The sequence below is a fragment of the Xiphias gladius genome, chromosome 21 (assembly GCF_016859285.1).
Source record: "Xiphias gladius isolate SHS-SW01 ecotype Sanya breed wild chromosome 21, ASM1685928v1, whole genome shotgun sequence".
NCBI lineage: Eukaryota > Metazoa > Chordata > Actinopteri > Istiophoriformes > Xiphiidae > Xiphias > Xiphias gladius.
In genome coordinates, this window is record NC_053420.1 from 30017379 (window position 1) to 30040552 (window position 23174).

Below are 23174 nucleotides of genomic sequence, written 5' to 3' on the forward strand. Positions count from 1 at the left end.
CAAATTAGGACTAAACTGGTGCTAAACTTCATCCTGTGCACTTACCGTGTCAGCCAAATTTTAATTAGAATTTAGCTGAGTCTCAAAGACTGGCCCATTAAGTTTATATTATCAATTTCTATTATGTTCAATAAAAATAGTGAAAGTAATTTTTATGTGTTGAGGCATTTCAGTCTTCAAAATTTATTTGTATGCCTATATGGGCCTCCAGAGCACTTCAAGTGTTAACAAACATGAGAAGGCAAACATGAAAAATCCTATCTATAATGATTCGAAGCTTGTTTTAAGCTTTTCCTCCATTGAAGCACATACAGTAAATATGTGTCCAGTGTCACGTGTTCATGGACACACACTACAGCACTGTCGCTGACAAAAATCCTGGGGGAAACACCGACTGTTATGAAGAGTCTTCATCATAGGTAAACAGAACAATTCAGATCAGAAATGCTGCACTTTACCAAAAAAAAGCCAATCACACATACCTTAACATACTAATTAATTCCGGAATTGGGGTCTGATATTATTGGGACATAGGAAAATGTCTCATCCTGCACATACCTAAAGTCATATATCTAACAAATTACATTTTCTCTGGCATATGAAATAATAAACCATGAAAATTATTACAATGAGTTCAACAGGTGCTATCTATTATATAGACTTGTGAAATATATAAAATCTAATTTTACTCATCACGGTTAAAATCTTCTGTCTAGTATTTTTCTGCCTTATTATCCATTAATTGATGTAAATAAGATTTAAAAGAAAAACAAAATAGAATAATTAGAATATGATTCAAATGTTTTTGTGAATTCAGCTGTCTCTGGCTTGTGTCTTTCATGAAGTGATACATATTATAAGATATAGATATATAATATTAAATATCTTTTATATATTTATTATATAATATTATATTTTTTTATGTTATGCCACCCCTTTGGAAGCAGAAAGATGCCAAGACCCCCATCACCTTCTAAAACAATTCAATACTATGGTAATTAGCAACAAAACAATCCAAATGTAATTGAATTAACATTACCATAGTGCAAATGAAACATTGCTCACGCTAATGGAGGTTTTATAAATAAATGACACAAGGCTTACCAGTAACGTGAGAGTGAAACTGAGAGCAAGATAGACTATTTTCTTGACTTCAGTTTTGGGCTGACATGTTGGCGTGATGAAGTTAGAAATAATAATGAGAATTTTCTTTTGTGTGTTTTGTGCCATTTAGCAGAGTCTACTCAGGAACTTTCATAACAAAGTGTTCAGTATGCAGAGTCAGAGGAACCATTACACACTGGTTCAACAACATAGTAGCAGTTTGTTTTCTAGTAACACAATTTAAACAGAGTGAATTACCAAGAAGCACATGATAGCGAATAGCTCCGGATTTCTATTCTACTGATTAATTACTCCTAAGTTTATTTACTCTATTGTAGTGTGTCCATAAATGTTCTCACTTCTTTATTGGTGCAAAACGACATTTAATGGGGATGAAAAATAGCCAAGAGATAAAGAATAAAAGAATAACTGATATATCTCTGACAATTTTTTTCATAAAAGTATAAAGCATTGGTATTACACACTTATCACAGTGTGTCAGGGGAATAGTTCAACATTTTGGGATGTATGAGTCGGATGAGAGGATTGCTACCTCTCTCATGGCTCTACGCCAAATTATGAAGCGAGGGCAGTTAGCTTAGCACAAATACTGAAAGCAGGGGGGATAAAGCTAGTTGGACTCTGTCAGAAGAGAAAAGAAAAATTCCTTCCTGCACCTCTAAAGTTTACTAATCACCACATCATATCCTGTTTGCTAAATCTGTACAAAAGAAAAAAAAATGTATAAACAACAAGTTGTAGTTTTATAGGGGGTCATGTGCTGGACTATTTCTTGGCCAAGCCAGGGGCCTCGGAAAAAAAATTTAATTACGGAGTGAACAAACAAGGTATAACATGGTTAAAGTTTTAGAGGTGCTAGCATAGGTTTGTGGATTTTTTTATCTTTGGACAGAGCCAGGCTAGCAGTTTCCCCGTCTCCAAGGCTTTGTGCAACGCTAACCTTAACAGTGGCTAGCGAGTTATGAGAGTGGTCTCAATCTTGTCATCATGTTCTCATCAAGAAAGGGATAACTGTATTTCCTTAAATGTCTAACTATTCCTTTTATTTAAACTTGCATCTTAATTTTGACCCAATCTCGCAGATATTTTTTTCATGATCAACAATCTGTGTAACTTCAACTCCCATCCTTTGTTAAGTAGCTGTCGAATGTGGCCTGAAATCACAGCGTGATTAATGCCTCTGCTGCAAACACTTCATTGCTCATAGTGACTACGCAGTGACTGCTTTTCAAGACAATTAAAATAACTTTAACGTTTTTCATCACAGCCTGAGTTGAATGAAGGCAGGATATGACACAGGAAGAAATCCAAGAGTCTGGACAAAACCTATTACTGTATACGGCGCATGTTGAAATGAGATCACTGACACCACTTATTCAGTGTTATTCCAGGGAAACAACTTCTGATGTCACAGAAAGGCATTGGATTTATTAAAGAAAAAAGGAGACTGACTTTTGTATCTTGTAATTGTGACCTAAAATCTTGCAATTAATGAGTAAAATCTCACAGGGATTAGATAAACAGGGGAGACACTAGGAGACAGACTAAATCTTTACTGGAATGTTGTAGGTTCCATCCCCCGAAACAGCAGGGTGCAGCAAGTTGGTGGAAGAAAAGGACAGTGGCTGTATTGGACACATGAGATGTCAGTGTGAGGCACTGCTGAAAAGGACCATTGTGCTCAAAAAGTTCTCAGTAAATCAATTTTTGAAGAGGAAAATAAAAGTTGTCCTTGCCCATGTGCTTTGCAAAGGTAGGATTCATTCAATGAGTCATATGACTCATTTTGAAAAAACATTTCTGGATATTGTTTTTTTCATGCCTTACCAAGCCCAGTCTTGTGATTTAATACCTTGACACTTAGTAATTAATGTTTCTTTATGAGCCCTAGTCTGCCTGCATATTATTTCCAAATATACTATACTAGTGCAGCAGCCATTCAAAATGCCTGTCGCTTGTTATTTCGTTACTAGTTCAATATTTTATTCAATAACGTAATCATCATCATCTAATTTCCATGTCACTGCTGTGTTATGATAATAATAATAATTAAAAATATACCCTATTTGTCAGATATCTGATCAGAAAATTCTGGACCACAAATTCAAAAAGACTGCTGTGACATATACACTCACTTGCCAGTCATGAGGATTAAAACGTTCAGTTCTTATTGAATGTGTTTGACAGACGTGTTGGTTTGTTTTAATGAGCATGTTGGAGGCTGTAATTTGTGGTGCTGTTGAACTGTACTGGGTTATACCGAGAGGCGTTCCTAATATTTTGCCCATTCCTTTTATATGAATTGAGGTTGGCAAAATATTAGAAACACTCCTCAGGACAGCCCAGTACATACAGTTCAACAGCACCACAAACTGTAGCCTGCAAAATAACCATTAAAATAAATCAATTTCCTCTTAAACAGATTCAATAAAAACTGAACATTATAACTTTCTTTAAGGGAGGATTTATTGCAGGCCTGCTGTATTATACTGCATTAGTTTTAACTAAGTGTACCTAATAAATTGGCAAGTGAACTTATTTTAAGACTGTGTGTCATAGTAGCCCTTTCCCTGAATCACTGGCAAATGTATTTTTGCATCAGCAAGGAAAATATTTGAAACGATTGAACGTTAGTTTAAAACGTTTTCTCACTCATAGATATAACATGAGATGATGCATAGTGTAATGTTCTGATACCATAACAGCAGCGGTGTGAAAATAACTTGTCCCCCCTGTTAATAATCCATATATAGGCTATCATGCTTGTGTGGGGATAAAAAGTAAACAAAACGGTGCTGTTTTTCCGGTGCTGCTTCTTAAACAAAGCACTCTGGAATGCTTTCCCTTCAAGTGAGCGTGCAGCCATTTACAATTTGCAGAGCTGGGGTCTCTTTCGAAAATACTCCCACACTTTATATGATCCTGTGCGAGGTTTTGTAGCTGCTGCTTGTCTTCCAGGGAATCCAATGCTTTGACTGGGCGCAGCCCTCTTTTTAACCCGCTGTTGTCATAATCAATGATATTGGTTGCATGGATGCACCGCCCCAGCCCTAACCAGCTGTTTGATAGTTCTCTTTTTTACGTTTCTCTGGAGCCGCTTATCCAAAAAACATCACAGTCGACACTGCAGTTCCTGGGGTCCTCTGCGACTTACATGTGAAGTGTGAAGTTGAGCGTATGAACAGTTGTCGAGAAAGTTGCACCGCCCCAGCCCTAACCAGCTGTTTGATAGTTCTCTTTTTTACGTTTCTCTGGAGCCGCTTATCCAAAAAACATCACAGTCGACACTGCAGTTCCTGGGGTCCTCTGCGACTTACATGTGAAGTGTGAAGTTGAGCGTATGAACAGTTGTCGAGAAAGTTGAAGGACAGAGAGACAGACAGACAGACAGAGATTCCACCGTTTATAGTTAGATGTCCCTATATCTAATGCAACTGTAAATGTGGTCTTACTGTATAGTCTGGTCCAATCAAGGACTGATCACTTTGGTCAAGACCACACAGGTTCTAAGTACTGACATCGCAGAGTCATAGAACAATGAAGAAGTGGTGGGAGTATTTTGGTAAGACTTTTTTCCCCTATGGATCTATTTGGAATGGTGGCTCTAATTGAAGTCCATGCATTCCCATGCTCTTCAAGGTAACTTGTGAAACACATTCCTGTACCCCCCTACCAGTGCTCCACTCCAGACATCATTATGCCTGTGTGTTTTCTGTCAAAACACCACCGGGCTCCAGAGTAAGACTCGCTGGCAGAAAATGAATGCAAGATAAGATCTATAAATCGTCCAGTAGTGAAAATGCAGCTCTTAAATCATCACTGACCAGGGAAGTACAGTTATAACCTGTCAGAGGGGTGGGTCAGGTTTGAATTGAACATCTTTAGACTCGATTTTATACAGTGAAATTTACGCTGGGCCAACTGGAAACTTGCTGACGCGTTGGACGGTTAAGTTGACATTCAGGCTCCAAGTCAGAAATACAAAGCACGGTTAGACGTTGGTGTCATCCACCGCAAAGAGGGCATAGCTAATTGTTAGCCAGTAGGGGGAAAAAAAAAGTCCTATTGTTTTTGTTGATGTCAGGAAACACCACAGGGATGTCGAAGGCAGGAAATGTTTGTTTTCTTTCTTCTTCAGAAAAAACAACAAATTCACACAAATTACAATTCCGGTACCCATTACTCACAGCTTCTCTGGGACGTCACTGTCCACGTCAGGCAGAGAGTATTTCACCAAAGGTCTACTTACTGCATTTGATAATGACATTGTAAATTTGAAAATAGTAGACCTTTGGTGATTTTATCGTTTGGTTTTGTGGATCATGGCAAAAAACGTAAAGAGTTGTGCTAGGGTTTGAGACATGAAAATGTGGAAAATTAATTTTCATGTATTGGTATACTACATCATTTGAACATGATTCAAGGCAAAGCAATCTTAGTTCCCCGGGGACATAACCTCACATTAATTACAGTTCAGTCACTTGAAAGACTTTTTTCATTCTTCCACCTGTCTTCCATCAACCCTGTGTTTCCTGTGGTGCCTCTGAAATCTGTGGACTTGAGCGACTCTCAGTGTAGACACATACAGTAAGCACAGGGGAAAATAACTGAAGAGTAGGAACTACATTCAGTGCAGCCTGTTTTCTGAGACACCTTTGTGCGTGTCTGAATTAGTGTGGACAATTGGATTCTCTCAGTTGTGATTCAAGCTGGTCACAGTTTGCTTCTTCATCAACTAACAGTATAATTTCTTGGACTTCCTCGGGACCGATGTGATTTACGACTTGCACTGGTTAACATTAAGGTCCCATGTGTATCTTCTATCTATAGGCTTTCTCTACACTTTTCATGTCTGTCTTCCCTTTTTTTTCACTCGAATCATTCAACAATTTTGGAAATATGCTCATTTGTTTTTCTTCTTCAGAGTTAGATGAGAAAATTGACGCCGCTCTCATATCTTTGTGTTAAGTACAGAGCTGGTGTCAGGAGGCAATTAGCAGAGGTTAGCATAAAGACCTCTAAAGCCCACTAATTCCATTAACATGTTATATGTTGTTTGTTTAATCTGTACACAAATAGAACAAGTAAAAACATCAGGTTGTAATTTAATGGGAGGGCTAATGTACCAACTCTGTCTTGACGAACAGCAGCCTAGCGCGTTGATTGTCGGGAGTCATCTGGTAAAAATGCTTCCCAGACGAGCGGGGAAAAGAAATAAACTATTAAGAGATGGTCACGACATATAAACATTACCTAGCTCTGCCTAACCTTCTAATTCCCAAAAATTGCCATAAAATTTCTGCTTCTGAGAGGAAGCAGAAATTCTGAACTTTGGAGAGCTTTGCTTAATGCCGGGATAAAATAATCTACTCCCGGCTGTGGCGCTATAACTGACGCACAGACAGGAGAGTGATATGGATCTTCTCATTTAACTCCTGGCAAAATGGTAAATTTTCTTTCCAAAATGGTGAAACATTCCTTTAAGCAATTGTACTGTATAACAGTGTGGAGAGTGAACAGAATTGGTGTACTCTGTGTGTGTTTGCGCACAACAAGGTAGGAGATTCAAATTTTTTTCACGTGAAACACTTACATATGGGTGTGTTTTAGACTACAGACACACATGGCTGGATTAACACACCATGGGGCCTGGGGGTCAAAATTAGCCGTGGGCCACTAATATTCCCTATTCTCCCACTGTCTGTATTTTGTATGTTACATATAAACTTCAAGTACTCATTAATTGCAGAGCACACAGCAGACACATGAAAGCGTCATTCGATTTTGCTGTAAGTATACAAACTGTAAGTATACAAATATTCAAACTGTATATTGTGCATGTAAGCACAACATCGACTGAAATAGGAAAGCCCTTACAATTAGTATTACTTAGGTCACGTGATGACAGCTGAGCCATCTGCATGACAACTGAGCCAACACCATCTGCTGATGAAGACAATGAAATGCAGTTGAAAGATTTGAAGATTATTTTATCAAACTGTTCAAACTAGATTTGACCAAGGGCCAAATCCACACACAAAAACAGGATAACATGCAGGACCAGCTTTAGGGCCTTATCATATGGGTTGATATTGTTTCGGATTTTGTGCATATTTAGTGTCAGAGTTTTGGACCCCACTGTACATAAAGTCAACAAATAGAAGTGAAAGTAGTGAACAGCCCTTGCCATATGATTAACCAAATTCGTCCAATTTCATCTTACTGTCATTACAATATATTTTTTAACTAAGCCTACTACTTCTGGGAAATAAGTGCTATATCAGGCTCAGAACAAAGACTGAGAAGTTACAATGTTTGCATTGGCCTTTGTATTGATTATATTTTAATTGTATTAATGTATTAAATATAAAACAGTTCCTTTCTTTAATCTTAGTAACCTAGAAACCTGAGTGTGTGACGGGAAGGTCACCAGTCCGATTATCCATACGGACGGAGAAAGTAAAAATGACGCTTACCCTCCCTAAACCGCGTTTTTGCCAAATCTCGTGTCCGTAATTAAACCAGTCGCAATTTCAAAGTCAGTTTGCAGAGAGCTATGTCTTGTGCCAGTGTCTTAGATGAATAAATCGACTGTGTTATGCTACTCTACATGTTATGTAGATGAGTCGATAGTGTCCTTCACAGTTAGTACAGGACACTGTGGCGTCAAGGCACGTCAGGCTGACTGATGCAAGCTTGGAAACGGGTAATTTCTTGCACCCAAAATATTGACTCTCACCACAGTGAAAAACGGAAAAACAAAACGAAACGAACCGAGACGAAACAAAACAACCCAAAAAATCTTGGGCCTCATGAAATGCTCATGAAATACGGGATTTGATGGCTTTGTTTTGTAATGAGACTATCTTTTCAGTTATGTCCTAGTTTTGCTATTTTTGGATTTGAAATAAGAAAACATAATTATATATATTTTTTTATATATTTACAAAAGCCCAGTTTGCATGCCTATGTGAATTCAGCAGTTTACGCACAATTCAACAACTCATTCGATTTAATTCGGGTCGTAGCGCAAACCATCCCCCAGACCTGGAGAGCTGCCCCCCCCCCCCGTCTCAAAACCCTCGTCTTAAAACCCACGTCTTATTTTGAAAGCTGCCTGGCAGGGCCTGCGTGAGACTGCGGCTGACCCGTTGCTGAGCCGCCGGCGCGCAGAGAAGCAGGGTCTAAGCGACGCAGCGGCGCAACCCCCGCAGCCTGTAGAGGACTCCCCGCCTCACGGACAAGCGAACCAGCGGCCGCCTCGGACTTGCTGGAGGTCTAAACCCTCCCGCCTGCACATTTCACTTGATTCGCTCATTGATTTTTTTTTTTAATTGATTCATTTCTGATACTTCATGTGTGATGGCTAATGTGTCAGCGGTTGATGCGGGAGTTTTGTTTCTTATCCTGGTGACAACATCTCTGGCAAACGGTGAGTAACACTGTCTTTTTTTTTTTTTATTGTGGAGCTTTACTACATAAACAGTGCTAGCATAGACAAGTTGCGCACATAATGATGGCACGTGGATTGTTTATCTAAATGGAGGAATAAACCAAACCGGCTGAATCAAAACATACGATGAGCCTCTCATCAGTTAGTCAGTTGGGTGCAAGAAAAATTGCGACTGCAATGTAGCAGGGTGTTGTGCAAATTGTCAATACGAGAGGAGTCAAAGTATATGACACTCTAAGATCACATTTCACTGTGGCATATTGCGAACGCATCATAAAAACCAATGTAACAGTAGAGCTGTGAAAGTCTGTCAGATGTTAGTTGAACAGAGTCAACTAGGATCGCCAACGCCGAGTGTTGAGGACAGTGTCGGGAAAAAAACGCGCGCTCTCTCTCTCTCTCGCAATGGGATCAAGGAGAGTTGGATCCGCACCTTGAACCCGGGGGGTCCTTACCTGGCCCGTGCCCCAACCTTCCACCCAGTGTGGTGTCACGCAGCCGACAAATCATCAAGCCAACCGCCAAAAACCCGCGGACGCGGGTGAAAAACATGACAGCAGCGAAGTGTGGAACCGAGTCCAATATACAATAGTAATAATTTAGTATTATAATTACATACAAGCTGTGTAAATGGTTGTAACCTAACATGTTGTGCCTCCAGAGTCTGTATGTGGAAGGTTTGGAACTCAGTTTCTGTACCCCGGCGTTCACGTTCGTGAGTCCCCCCCTACGCAGGGGGTCTCCCGCCGTTACCCCTCCGCTTTTTTCTATTGCACTCCACAGGAGAGGAGCTCGGAGTGACGTGATCCCAACCGACCGGGGGATTTGGTCATTGACCTTTTCTTGTCAGAATAAACGAGAGTTTTTTTTTGCGTACAAGGATATCCTGGTCTGGGCTCCTTCATCGAAACACAAGGCAGACAAAGCTAGACACAACCTGTTGCACGGGGGACTGGTGCTGCAACTGACTATCATCACCTCCTCCAAGGAGGTTATGTGATCACCCCTGTCTGCCTGTTCGCTGGGTTGTTTGTTTGCTTGTCAGCAGGATGCAAAAAGTACTGAGTCGATTTGAACCACACCTGTTGGAGGGAGGGAGCACGGGCCAGGAAAGAAACCATTAAATTCCGGGGAAGACCCAGATCATTTACTATGAATTGGAATTTTTTTCATCTGAAATCTGGTGTATGTCAAATTGGTCTCTACTGAGCGTATTCTCTAGTTTACATTATGCACTCATCCAGCTATTTGTTTCAGATATTTGATCAACCATTGAGTCCAGACAATGTAAGGGTAGTGACAAATGACAGATTAATCAGAGACTCAGGTAACCGGAGCCCAAAGTGATGTCTTAGAACCTAAAACAGATCAAAAACCCAGAGGTAACTAATTCACAATGATGTGTGACAGAGAATGTAAGAAAAGCATCACATTCGAGCTGTGACTGCAAATGTTTGGTGGACTAATTAACTTAGCTTGAAAGCAAAATTGCAGGTTGGATCACCTCTAATGATCTTAATTTTTTTTTTACAAAAAGCAAAATTATATAAATTAATCTCATAATACTAAAGATTTGTTCATAACAGGAAAAGGTAGTGCAGGTCCCATGGACTGGCTTAGACCTCCTATTCCTCTCCACCACCTGTACTTCCAGCTGCAAAAACCCATGGTATGATCATCTGAACCCAGTGACTTCACAGACACGCCCCCCCCCACACACACGTGCATATCTACCTCCAAAGATATAAAGGCAGTTCTCAGATGCTTCTCAAATTGCTGTCTTTCAGGTTCTCCATCAGGCAATATTATGTATGGGGACTATAATACGAATACCATAGGATTTGAAAATATATCACCTCACAGTATGGTACGGTCGTATGAACTCGGTGTATACTGACACACTATGTCCCAAGTTCCTACAGGAATATTATAGGGTGAGCAAGTTTACATTGGGTAATGCTTTTTAAGGTTCTCAAACGCTTCCCAAATTGCTACGATCCCGCAGGTTCTTCATCTGGCGAAGATGTGAGCCGGAGGAGGGAGGTGGAAGTGGTCAAGCCGAGCACGCTCCTACCCCGTGGCGTGGACGACCGCGCCGGTGTTGCTCCTCGCGGTGAGGTGAAGCTCTGCTCGGCCTGTGACCCGCCAGGGGCCGGAAGGCGTGCAAAGAGATGCACGTGTTACACTTACAAAGACAAAGAGTGTGTGTATTACTGCCACCTGGACATCATCTGGATCAACACACCAGAGTAAGAGTGATTCTGCAAACATCCTCAGTTTGCCTGTTTTTGAATGGCTGCAGTGCTAACTGATGCCCCTATAGGGACTTACAGTGTGTCTGTGCTGCTAATGGGTTTATAGTGACAGATTACTGTGTTACCTATGTACTTACATCAGTATAATTTTAAAGTTTAAAGCATCTCATATAGTGTCACGTCATGTTCTATCAATTGTTCACTGTAGTCCCAACTCAGTCTTTAATCATAGACTGTCCCTCTGAGACTCCTATTTGAACGTTGTATGTGTGGGAAAGCTCTTATTTCATTAGCACAGGTATTACTGTAGGAGGCACAAATATGTGAGTTATGTGGGAAAGAAAGCCAGAAGAAGAATCTCCGCATTTTTTAAGCCCATGAAAAGATATGGGGAAAAACTGAGCTGCAAAACAAACCAGGCTTTTTTCTCATATGTCAGTATTTCCTTTGACTTTTTGAACTATAAAAGTTCAATGTAATCATAAACAGTTTAGACCCTGAGCTCTCAGGTATTTTAATTCCAGAGGATTTCTGACAGTGGCCAACAGGCAGTAGGGAGGGGTCCACCTTCTGGCCGTGTGAGACGTTTTGTTTGTTATTGAGTAGCCTTTGAAATTTGGATAGAAAAGACCCTGCGAATTGACATAATTCCTGTTTTTCTGCTGCCAATTTAAACAAGAGGTCTGATAATAGCAATGTTTCTTAATCTTATTATCCCCAAACTAATACCATAAGGTGGGTTTTACTAGCTAAGACCACTATTTTCCTTCATCTGTCATTCAGTCAGTCAGCATTTGTTTATGTTCCTATAACTGTTTTTTATTTCAAATCAGCCTCACAATCTGCAAATGTGAAACCTCAAAATATTGCACTTGACTAGGAACAGGGTGGAAACTAAAGTCCCTTTGAACCCTTTTTTTGATTTCTGTTATGAAAAAGACAACAACGAAAGATAATCACTTGCATTCGTTCACGCCAACTGATGCCCGTCTGCAGCAGTTTTATCTGTTCTTTTGTTGGCTCCAAACAACTGGCCCTCAGGTGGGCTCTAGTTTCATTTGGTGCTCAAAGAGTTTGTAAAAAGACCTTTTAGCTGGTCTCGGGATAGAAAGATGTGAGAAAGTGGAACTGGGGAGAGACGGTGAGAGTAAGAGAGAGTCAGGAGGAGGATGATATTGGGTTCAACCGTCTAGATTTGGCCTCCTCTTGTACCCAGGGTTATACCATGTGGAGTGATTCCAGCTGCAGCCAGTAGGTCTTTCCTCTGCATTCATTTGGTATGAAAATGTGTTGCAGAAATGAATTGCTGATGGGTCGCAGCAGATCGACAGCTCCTGCTAGACTCAGTAGGAAACCAAATTAATAGATTTTTGCACTTCACCTTTCTGAAAAGTTTAAAATCTACTTGTTAACACGGGGGAACCCAGTCCACTATCTGAGCAGTGTAGCAGAGCCCAGACATGCGCTCTACCTGTTCACTTTTTTATTTGTTTGAGCTCTCAACTTTGTCTTAACTTTAATGCCATAGTTCAATATTAACTATGGCATTTACAGACGCACAGATTTTGAAATGAACACTTTATAACGCTATGGCCTCAATAGTCATCCTGAAACACTGGTAGTCTCAATGCAAGAAGACTCAAATGCACGAATCAGAACACAGTTCAGGGTTCCTGAAAAATCAAGGTCTTGCTTGGAACAAAAGGTCTGTACACAGGCAGATAAAAACAGAGCAGGCAAACAAATCCAAAAGGGCTGGGCAAAAGACAAGGCCAAAACTAGGCTAATAACAACAAAAACCAGGGGACACTAACACTGGGAGAAGCCTGGAACGCTTGTCACAAGGAGCAAAGACGAACTGGCACAGAGGGAAGGGATCACAGGGAATAAATACACTAGGAGAGGGGAGACAACTGGGCACCGGTGACAGACAATCACGCAGGCAGTAAAAACACGAGAGCAGGGAATGGGGATCTGAAACGAGAGGAGGAGTTAGTGACACCAAAATAAAGCAGGAAACACTGCACAAATGACAAAAAAAAGAAAAAAGAAAAACATGACTTAAGGAGCAGAGTAGGACATGACACATTTTTTTACATTTGGATTTATGCTTTTTTTTTCAACTTTAATTGACAATTGTTTACAAATGATATTTTAAACTTTACTCTGGTTTCTAAGGGGACAGTTATAGCTAGTGATTGAAAGCTTGCAAGGAGCATGTGTGTGAAAAGGTGAAAATATTTGGTAAGACTATAATGAATAACCTAAGGTTTTATGCCACGTAGGGAACAGCTTCTAACGTACCTGCAACTGTTACAGTAAGTTGACATGTTGACCGTACTCCGCTGACTTTCGATGTTTTCATGGTTCATTTAAAAGAAAACTCGTTTTCATTTTCCATCACTCTGTGCAAAAAAAGTACGTCAGCACCTTTCACTTCTCAGTGACAGATTCTTTGGAAACAAGTAAAACAGTGTGTGTTACAGGGTGTTGCAGGGTGTGTTACAGTTATGTATTTACATGCAGACACGCTTTGAGACGTGTAGCCTAGTAGCGATTGAGGCTGTTGTTAGTCGAGGATGAATTGCAAAAGGGTTAGATTTGCTATGTTCAAGACTCCTGGTGCAGGTTACCTAGATAAATCACAGTAAAAAGTAAATGGTGTCAGGTTTGCACTCTTGACATATACTGTGGTTGGTCAGAAAATGTATCACCCTGTCTTATCTCCTCATTTATAGAATTATATTGTTTGAAACGTCTTTGGCATAGATGGTTGTATTTGAAAAGTGAACCTGAAACCATTTACTGTTTGGCAGAGGATGAAAAAATGGCTTGACATTGCACCTTCTGAATGTTACTTGAAGGAATGTCTGTGCAAGATAACTATTTTTTATGAGAGAGATATATGATTAGTTTTTGGAACAATTGGTAAACGGTTGACGTTGCTTGATTTTTTTCCAAAGAAAATCCTCCTGGACCAGTGCAGGTTTTAAGCTGCTCTTGGCAAGATTTTAATATATAAATCCCCACCTGTCATATCAGACTACTGTTAGTGATGAAGTGGAGCTGCAACAGACTTAAAGCATCTCATTCTCCTTCGTGTGTATCATGCAAATGCAGTAGGACATATGTTCACGTGCACGAGCTGACTGGGACCATTACCCCTACTTTCACATTGTTCAACTGATTGACAGTTGACAGCAGTATCCAAAAACCACGACAATGTGGCAAAAGAAGGGAGTAAAGAAGATGCCCATTATTAAGTAAATGTGGATGTAGACAATGTGTGATCTAACATATTTGGCTTTGCAAATGTTATGTGAGCAAGGAAATTTGATTCAGGGAGAAATACTGAATGTAAAGAGGACTGTTTTTTGCTTGTTTATATGAAAAATCAAAAGGGCATTTTTTAATTTGTTACCCTACCTCTCTGGTCAAATGAAATTTCACTTATGGGTATAGACACAGGCATCATGAATTTCAAATAAAACCATGAGATTTTAGGTTAACCATAGTGTAAGACTAAAAAAAAGCAGCAAATTCTCACATTTGAGATACAGTTTTATGGTACTGTAATACTAATATGGTGCGTTAGCCAACTATTGACTGTTTAAACATAGCAGACACAAAGCAACATTAGCATACATGTTGGACTTATGTTTTTGTTCTGGACTGAAACATGCTTCCCCAAAAAACACATTTAGCTTACGCAAAAATATTTCATGGGGAATTTAATTTAAAGTCCCAATGAAACGGCAGCTGGAGGGTCTGTGATCTATTTCTAAGTTAAACTGAATATGTGGTCAGGTTTAAGTTATGAAAAGGATTTTGAACAAAGGGGGATTTGGAGTGATATGGAGCTGTAGAGCACTGTTGGCCTCAACCCACACCTCCATCACCTGTGATCTTACATCGGAGGGCAGGGGATAAGGGAGAAATTCAAAATGTGGGCCTCAAGCACTTTCTTCTGAAATGTAAACAACGTTTTTGCCAACTGATCGGGGTTATAAGACTTATAAAGCTCCTCCAGAGCCACAAAGCCACCATTTTCCCAGGTTGAATAGTACTAACTTTAATGAGTGTACCAACCTTAACGTGTAAAAATCGGTGAATTAAGTTAGGTTACAACAATTTTGATCGGTAAAAATACAGTATATGATGTGCAAGTACAAGGTCAGAACACGGGAGTTCAGCAGGATAAACTCTCATGCTTACGTAGATACTGACAAAACAAAGTACAGCCGGATCGTTTTCAATGATGCCTCTGCCTCAAACCCTTTATTGTCCTCAAATGAGAGCACTTTTTTTGTAGCGGGCTCAAAAGGAAATACCAACTGTAAGAAGAGCACCTTGCCTTGTTTTTCTGAATTCAGCTTGATCCCCGGGGACACGTGGCAAAATGATTTAATATATCCTTCCATTCTCTGTATCTGGTTGTTCCTATTCAAAGGGGTCCCAGCATGCACTGGGAAATAGGTCTTCATTTTGGGAAATCCTAGAAATAATGTTATGGTTGTCATGAGTTAATCACTACCAATTGTCTCAAGGTATTACAGTTATCACACTTGCCTCACCGATACACTAAAACAGTTCTGACAAGCTCTGTGGTGGATCAGAAACATTTATTGAAATTTCTGTTGAATTTTCTTTATGCAGCTTTCAGGCCAAGTGGTCATCCTAACCTATGGGTGGTAATACTGCCTACGGTGTGGAGACCATCAGGGATTATTGTGCTTGACCTCGAGAAGATTAATAGACGGTGCATCTGACCTGCAATTCGTGTTGGAAAGAAAACTTAGTCTTTTGGGGGGCAGGCACTCACCTCTTCAGGAAATCTGGGATCGGAGAATCAAAGATTTGAAAAAGGAAAGGGTCACCACCCTGCTGCATCTGTTTGTCATAGTGGAGGAGGCGAGGTCACGTACCTTGGTATTCAGGGTCAGCCTGAAGGTCCTCCAACATTATCAAGGCTTCATGTTGTTCAAGAGAACCACTACTGTTGTCATGATTTCTGTCTAAGCCCTGTTTATTGGCCTCCTGTCATACTCCACCCGCCCACCAGATATCCCTGGACTTTCTTCCTGTTTTCAGATCCGCCTGCTCACCCGTTTTACATTTCCAATCACTGGAACATCCCTGCCCAACAACACACCTGTTCCAAATTTTTCTGGGCATTTAGGAGTTGACTGACTACCTGAGGTACATTTTACAGCTGACTGTTAATATCCTTGCTTAAAACATGCATGAATGCTGCTTGGTCACACTGTTCAGTACAGACACTGACTAACATTGTTGCCTTTGTTTTTCTTGACCCTGAAATGCCCTTTGGTTTGGTGTTTCACATCCTGCACAGCATGCACGGTGCAAAAGTGTGAGGAGAGGCGCAAAGAGATGTGAGCTTCATACAGATGAGTCAGTTCAGGAGGAGCTGGCTGGCTCACAATGGGGTTTATTTTTGAGGCTATGCGTCAAATTCATCTTAACTAACTTTAGTGGCAGTGATGGGCTGAGGTAATTATCTAAGTATTTCTTAGGTCCTGAGTACATTGCTGTTTGCTGTTCACTTAAGCTTTCATCTTTGTTTTTTATAAGTTACACACAGTAATACTTAAATACACTGTACCAAAGGAATGCTCACTTGCAAACAAACCTTTACCTTTTTACAACTTTTTACCTTTTTCTGCCATCTGCCAAAGTAACCTTGTGTAAAATGAAATGTTGATTTGATTACTTTAAATCTATTGATATAATGACTTTGAAATAAACCGACTTGCCAGTTTAGCAGGTATACCTTTACAATCTGTCAAATCCAATAACAGGTCTGTTATAAATCATACTGTTACTATAAGCTTAAATTGTTGTCGACACTGTTTTTAGAGAGATTAAATATGGTTATTTTGGGGACTGCAGTCTTTGGTGGTGTTTTACTGGACTGCATTATAATGCAATGTGTTTCCTAGAGTCTTTCCCCATTTTGTATCCAAATAGTGGAGGACAAAACATTGGAAACACCTCGCGGTACAATGCAGTGCAGTACAACACCACCACTATCTGCAGCCTTTTAAAATCTTTTAAAAATCTCTGATGTCAAAAAAATGAACATTCCAAGACAAAAAGGCTGAATGTATACCTCTGTGTGTGCCACAGTGCTATTGCATTGGATGGCAGTAGAATGCAGATTGTGGTAGTACAGGTGTGCCTAGAAAACTAGTAAGCCAGTCTAATGTACAGGGGTTCCTATTTGCCTGGTCACTTAGCACATTGTATATGTGTGTGTGTGTCTGTGTTTTTGTAGACATACAGTACCGTATGATATGTCCAGTTACCAGGGTTCCCTGCGTATCAGGCGCTCCGCCGGGACTGAGCGGCGGAGAAGGGGGAAGGAGGCCCAGCGCTGTGTGTGTAAACTGCAGACTGACTCTGACTGCAGCAGCTTCTGCATGGACAGGTAACTGTGCCACAGGAAAAGAACAAATGCATTCTTTACCCAGAATTATATATATATATTATATATTATAATAATTATATATTATTATATATTATTGGGAATAATATTATATATTATTCCCAGAATTATATATATTTAATATTACAAGAGATAAGAGAGTCACCAACCAAAAACGAGGTCTTCAACCATGTCATATTGTTATATTTATTATACTATTGTCACTTAAAAAACCTGTGAAAAAGGTCGGCTGGTGTCCATTTAAAATCAGATCACACACTTAAGCTACTGTCCTAATTCAATGCACAAGATACATACATATTGACCTGCATCTAACCTTAGCAGTAATGCTTATTGTTGATGCTGCATTACAAGTTCAACATCAACTCATAAAATGTACCTGCCCACAAGTTACATATATAAACACAGAAATTTGAACAATGCCACCCTTTTTACATCAGGTTAGTGACTGCAGTATACATACACTTAACTCTGAGTTGACCCAGTATAGAAACTATCGCAGAGTATTTGAGCGATATCCACTCTGCTGATTCATGGTGGAATTTACCCTGTTGTGATTTATGGCTAATTTGGCAACACCGATGATATGTGTCTCTGTGTCTTTTTTTTTCCGGCAGGGAGAAGAGGCCAATCCTAGCAGCGCTTAAAATAGACAAGGGGACAGCAACTGTAATGAAATGAACTAAAATGGACCAGGTCACTATCTGAAAGGTGGACATACATTGTCTTCACATAAGGCATCCCCTTACCTGGAAAAGTAGTTTATAAATCTACGTTTCTGTAGATGGACAGATGTTTGTAGTGTGCTCAGCGCCTTGTCATCAGACTGACATAAAGGGCACGGATTGGATGAATAACCACAAAACGTTTTGCACAAAAACTGAAAGTGAGGGGTACCAGCAAACACGGACTGCGTGCCCCCCAAACTCTCTCTGCTTTTGTCTGTTCGGAAGGTGTGGACAATGTTTTTCACCATGCTGTGAAAAAACAACTGAGGATGGTTTACGTGGCCAGTTTGTGGCGAACATGAAAGACTTTGGAAGGACATGTTGCTCTCGGTTCCATGCCGTGTGATGTGGAGGCCACTTTAAGAGCTGCTGCCATCCGACTCCACCAACTCAAATCATACTGTTAAAACCTCACCACAAAAAACTCATCACATAACCCTGTTTTCTCCGTAGGGACAACATTTAACCTGCCCCTCTGCATCAGCATGCGGTCAGAGCCAGTAACTCAGCATTACTTTTAAAAATTCACAATTTTTCAGTCACTGAAACATCCATTATTTTGGTGATTATGTTCCTCCCTTATGAATGGAGTTAGTTTCATTAGTAACACTTGAAAGCACACAGATCTCTTCAGTGAATTAGTGTACTTTTCCATGAGATTTTTGGAGAACAAAAATAAGCAAAACTCATTTTATAGTATTTACTTTATTAAGCTGAATGCATGCAAGTCTTGTGTATATGAAATGTGTTTCAGTATATATAGGCTTAAATTATATTTTTGTACAATACCTATATGTACAATGCAGGTATATACCCTGTGGTAAAGAACCTAGTCAAGTAAAAAATAACAGTGAACCGTACAGTAAAAGCCTGGTACATCTTATTTATCTTCAGTCTTTTAATAACTGGGCCACCAAATAATTCCTCAATCAACCAACCATCTGCACAAGAAAGACGGTAAAAATGACAGCTGTAACTAGTGGTTTGCTGGAAGTCAGGCATCGCTCTCTACTGAAGACTTCCCCAGTAAAGTGCTACTCGTAATTCAGTTTCAGTCTCTGACTAAAGGGAAAAAATGGATTCCTTGCTACATAATAGAAAGATTCTGCTGCACATTTGGCTTTATTTAAGCATATTTAAAATTTATCAGCTCACCTTTACATTCCTGCTTATTTCATATCAGGAGACACTGAATTAGGCTAGCTATAGTCTATATTTTTCCTGACTGATGCCAGTGTGTCATACCAACAGCTTATTGTAGAATGTATTTGCTCAAGCCCATAAGGCAGATTTATACCACTACATTTAATATTAATGCCACTGGTGTTACCAGAAAAGTGTATCATATTGATCCATGCTGGACAGTATTCCTAGGAATTCATATTCAGTGATTATATAGTGCATGATTTTGGGTCTATGGCATTGTTCAGCGCCAATGCAGGAAGTGGTGTGCCCTTTATGAAGCGAGGCAGAAAGGAAGAGGTGGTGGGGGAATGTTGAACACATCCGACTTTCCTTCACAAGACCGAAGAAGAGTTTGTGTCTTGTCCCAATAAAAAGTTGAATGCTCACTTTTTTTCCCTAAACAAAAGAGAACTTGGGGTGTAGAGGTTAGAGTGGTAAATGGGTGTTTAAGCACATCTGACTTTCTTTGATGGAAACTCGAGTTTGTGTCCTGTCACAATCCAACCTAATGTTTGTTTTCTAACCATAACAACAATCTTCTCCTAACCTTAACCAAGTGTTTGGTTACCCAACCTTAATCATGATGAATTTACCATAACGACAATCTTTGCCAGAGCTGTTGTCCTTCTCTCATGTCCATCAAAAATAAACATCCATAAATCCGCTTAGAAATAATAGAAAAACAACACTTAGAAAAATGCCTGAGCTATCCTCATATAATTAAGTTTTCTTCCTTCTTTTAAGCTGACGAGAAAAAAGAAAAAGAAGCCCTTCCGGTGGAAAAAACTCAGAGGTCCACTTTAAAATACACATGCATCTGTTGCTCCAGACAGGATTTCAATTACAGGAGGACCAGCATGTTTGCCAAAAAACAAGTACTGTAACAACAGCCAACTGGCTCAATTTCGGATCAATAAGAGCTTGTAAAGTGATGGTCACAGATAACTTTAAAGTTTGCAGTTTTAAATCAACCTTTGTAAACCTGTAAATATGAGAAATGACATTCAGATTTGTACATAAATTGAAAAGATTTGTGTAGAAAAAAAAATAGACTGAATAAAATCTGAACAAATGATATCAGTGGTGAGGTTACAGAAAGTAACTGTTAAAAAAGAAGCAATTTCCTGAATATCTGTGGATACAAAGCAGAAAATCTTGTATCTATACAAAGCAAGCTCTCTGCAACCCAAGTGGGTTTAATTATATCTGGTGATGCTGTAGAAAAAAATTAATATGAAAATTAATATGCTGTGTATGTATGCAAATCCACCTGGGTCCCAGAAGAGCCTCCTCCGTCATCCATCTTTAAAATCTACTACAAAACCATCCAAGTATTACCAGCTGCAGCTGCAAGTGAAGGATGGACGTGAAGGAAGTTGAACTTCCAAATATGTTTAGGTTTAGGGTTTGGGTATGGTTTGGACTCTCCTTCGCTGTTAGCAAATGCCTGCTGCAAACAATAATGGACGTGGTTTGCAGGGAGCGTGGTTAGTTGGGTCTGCAAGGCTGCAGCTGGACCCCTCTCGCACAATCTGCTCTCCGACTGGACTCTGTTTTGTGACTGATTGTCATTGTCAAATCAGATTCAGGGGTTGAGACAGGGTCAAAATTCATACGTGCAACATCAGCGTTTTACATGCAGTTTTCTGCTCTGTATCTGTACACAGATACATTCCTTGTTCTGAAGAAATAGTGTAATTCTGATGTGAAATGTTGAAATGTAGTCACATCTACAGCCAAATTCCCAGCATCTTTCTTTCCCTGAAGCCATTACAGACTAGATCCCACTCACCACCTTATTTAAATCCTGAGGTAAAGACAGTTAAGACTGTGCTCAGATGGCCACGCTTCAGATATGTGTCAAGATTCTTTTGTGGGGATTTTTGAGGTCACTCAGCCCTGTAAACAGATCTGGGTCACACAGGCTGCAGTGGAGCCTTTGTCACACAGATATTATACTGTGCAAATAACTGGACGTTACAAAATTTTACAGGCATCTGCAATAAGTTTTGCTGTGTGAATTAACCTCCCATACCTTCCTCTTTTCCTCTGATGTATATTTACTCTCAAAGGCTGACTAGTTTCCTTACCCAGTAATGAATGAAAAATATAAAAAGAACAATTTTAAAAGTTTAAACTCTTGAGTAAGAGATAGGAAAGAAGAAATTTGATCAAATTCAACTGGATATTTCTTTTTCATTTTTGCTGGTCCAACACATTTTGTTCCAATAATCGTATAATCCTCAATAATGTACCTATTCCTTTGACAGTATCCAACTTTCCGAACTAGCTCTGAATACATTAATTTCATGAAACGATAAACTTTTTAGGACAACTGTGAGCAGGTTTTTCCACTGGGAGGATTTTAGGAATTTTTGGCCTAGACCCAGCCCTATCATGCATGGGACTATAAATACCAGACCAGAGACCTACTCGAAATACATAAATAGTCACTGCACATGTTGGGCTTGGATTCATAATTTAATCATGTCCACATTTAAACAAGTCATGGCCTTACCCTGTTACCTTTCTTTTGGGACTTTTAGTAAAAACATTACCAAATGCCTGGTAAAAAAGTCAGAAATAGTCAATTTTATTACAGTAACATTTGGCTTTTCACAGCTTGCATGTTTACCCTAATTCTTATTTTATTAAGAATTAGGGGAATTATTATTTTAGCTTGCTTTCTAAAAAAAAATGTCACCATGCAAGACAAGGCAGTGGAGACAGTGCTTGACCTTGACTTACTTGACCTCTTGAAAAAGGCTAACTATATGTCACAAGACAGGATTCCACTCTAGACTTTGTTTCATCCGTGACAGACAGTCAAGCTGGGACATTTTGTCTTGTTCAGCTGCACATGCAGCTCATTTTATAGAGGAGGTCTGGTTCATAAATCAAAATCAGTGTGAAGTCTAAAAAATAATAGCTCCATATAGCTCTGTTAAACAAATCCTTGTGATACGATAGTTGCAACACTTTAATTTCGACTTACTATGGAGCATTAAGTTGTTTAATTATAACGGTTTTTGCTGTCAATTTACTCATCTGACAAGATACAAAAGGAAATTCTGAAAGGATAACAATGGAACTATTAACTAATGATTTCCATTTCATGGCTTACCTAATATCACTGAAATGTCAGTTATAAAATGCTTGTATGTTCTTGATCATACAATAATGTGACGTACAACAAAGTTGGTACTTATCCAAGTGGGGGATTTTCTTCCTTCAACTTTAACTGAGTGCACAGCTACAATCACTCAACAGCTACTGCCAGTGTAGCAGTAAAATCCCCAGAAATATACTCTGTGTGCCAAGATATATTAAGTATGTTAAGAATATATTCTCTGTGTGTTACAGTGTAGACCAGACTGTATTGGACATTGATCAAATGCATTTGAATTTTATTCCGATTCAATCGTTAGGCTTGCAGTGAATAGAAGAAGTGTTATGATTAATCAGAGTTGAGAAAACGATTGCTATAATACACAGTTTGGAAATATTAAAGTTTTAAAAAATATAGCCCAAGACGCCTTGGAAATAATGGTGTCAGAGGGTGCCGAGACTTGCCCAGGCAGGCCGGGAGAGTTTGGGGGGTTCCAAAGGGTCTGACACCGTTGTTGCCAGGTGGATATGGAGGATGTAGCCAAATATGGAAAGTATGACACAATTATTTCCTGAAGATGTGAAGTTCATTCTTTAGAAAAGTAGGTGGAGAACCCACCAGCAAGGAGGAGTGAATTTAGGGTGTAAAAGATGATGTCTAGCTATGCTTTCTTCACTTGGTTTCCGGAGCTAGCGCGGGTTTATCTCTTGTGAAAGAATAAACTCTATTGCACTGAATTCTGATCGTCTCCGGTGAGCTTTTTTGAACTTTCTGAGACTCCAGTAACTCATCAGTTCCAGAAATACACTCTGGCCCTGATCTGGGCATCTTTCCCTCCAGCACCAGTCACACA

General features: G+C 39.6%; 1 protein-coding gene across 1 annotated transcript; it reads left to right on the forward strand.

Annotated features, from left to right (window-relative positions):
- Positions 1-8358: 8358 nt before the first annotated feature.
- On the forward strand, positions 8359-21912 carry LOC120807048 (endothelin-3). The gene is made up of 4 exons (XM_040158678.1): positions 8359-8557; positions 10584-10827; positions 17129-17281; positions 17917-21912. The coding sequence occupies exons 1-4, from the start codon at positions 8488-8490 to the stop codon at positions 17978-17980; spliced, it is 531 nt and encodes a 176-aa protein (XP_040014612.1). The 5' UTR covers positions 8359-8487; the 3' UTR covers positions 17981-21912.
- Positions 21913-23174: the final 1262 nt, after the last annotated feature.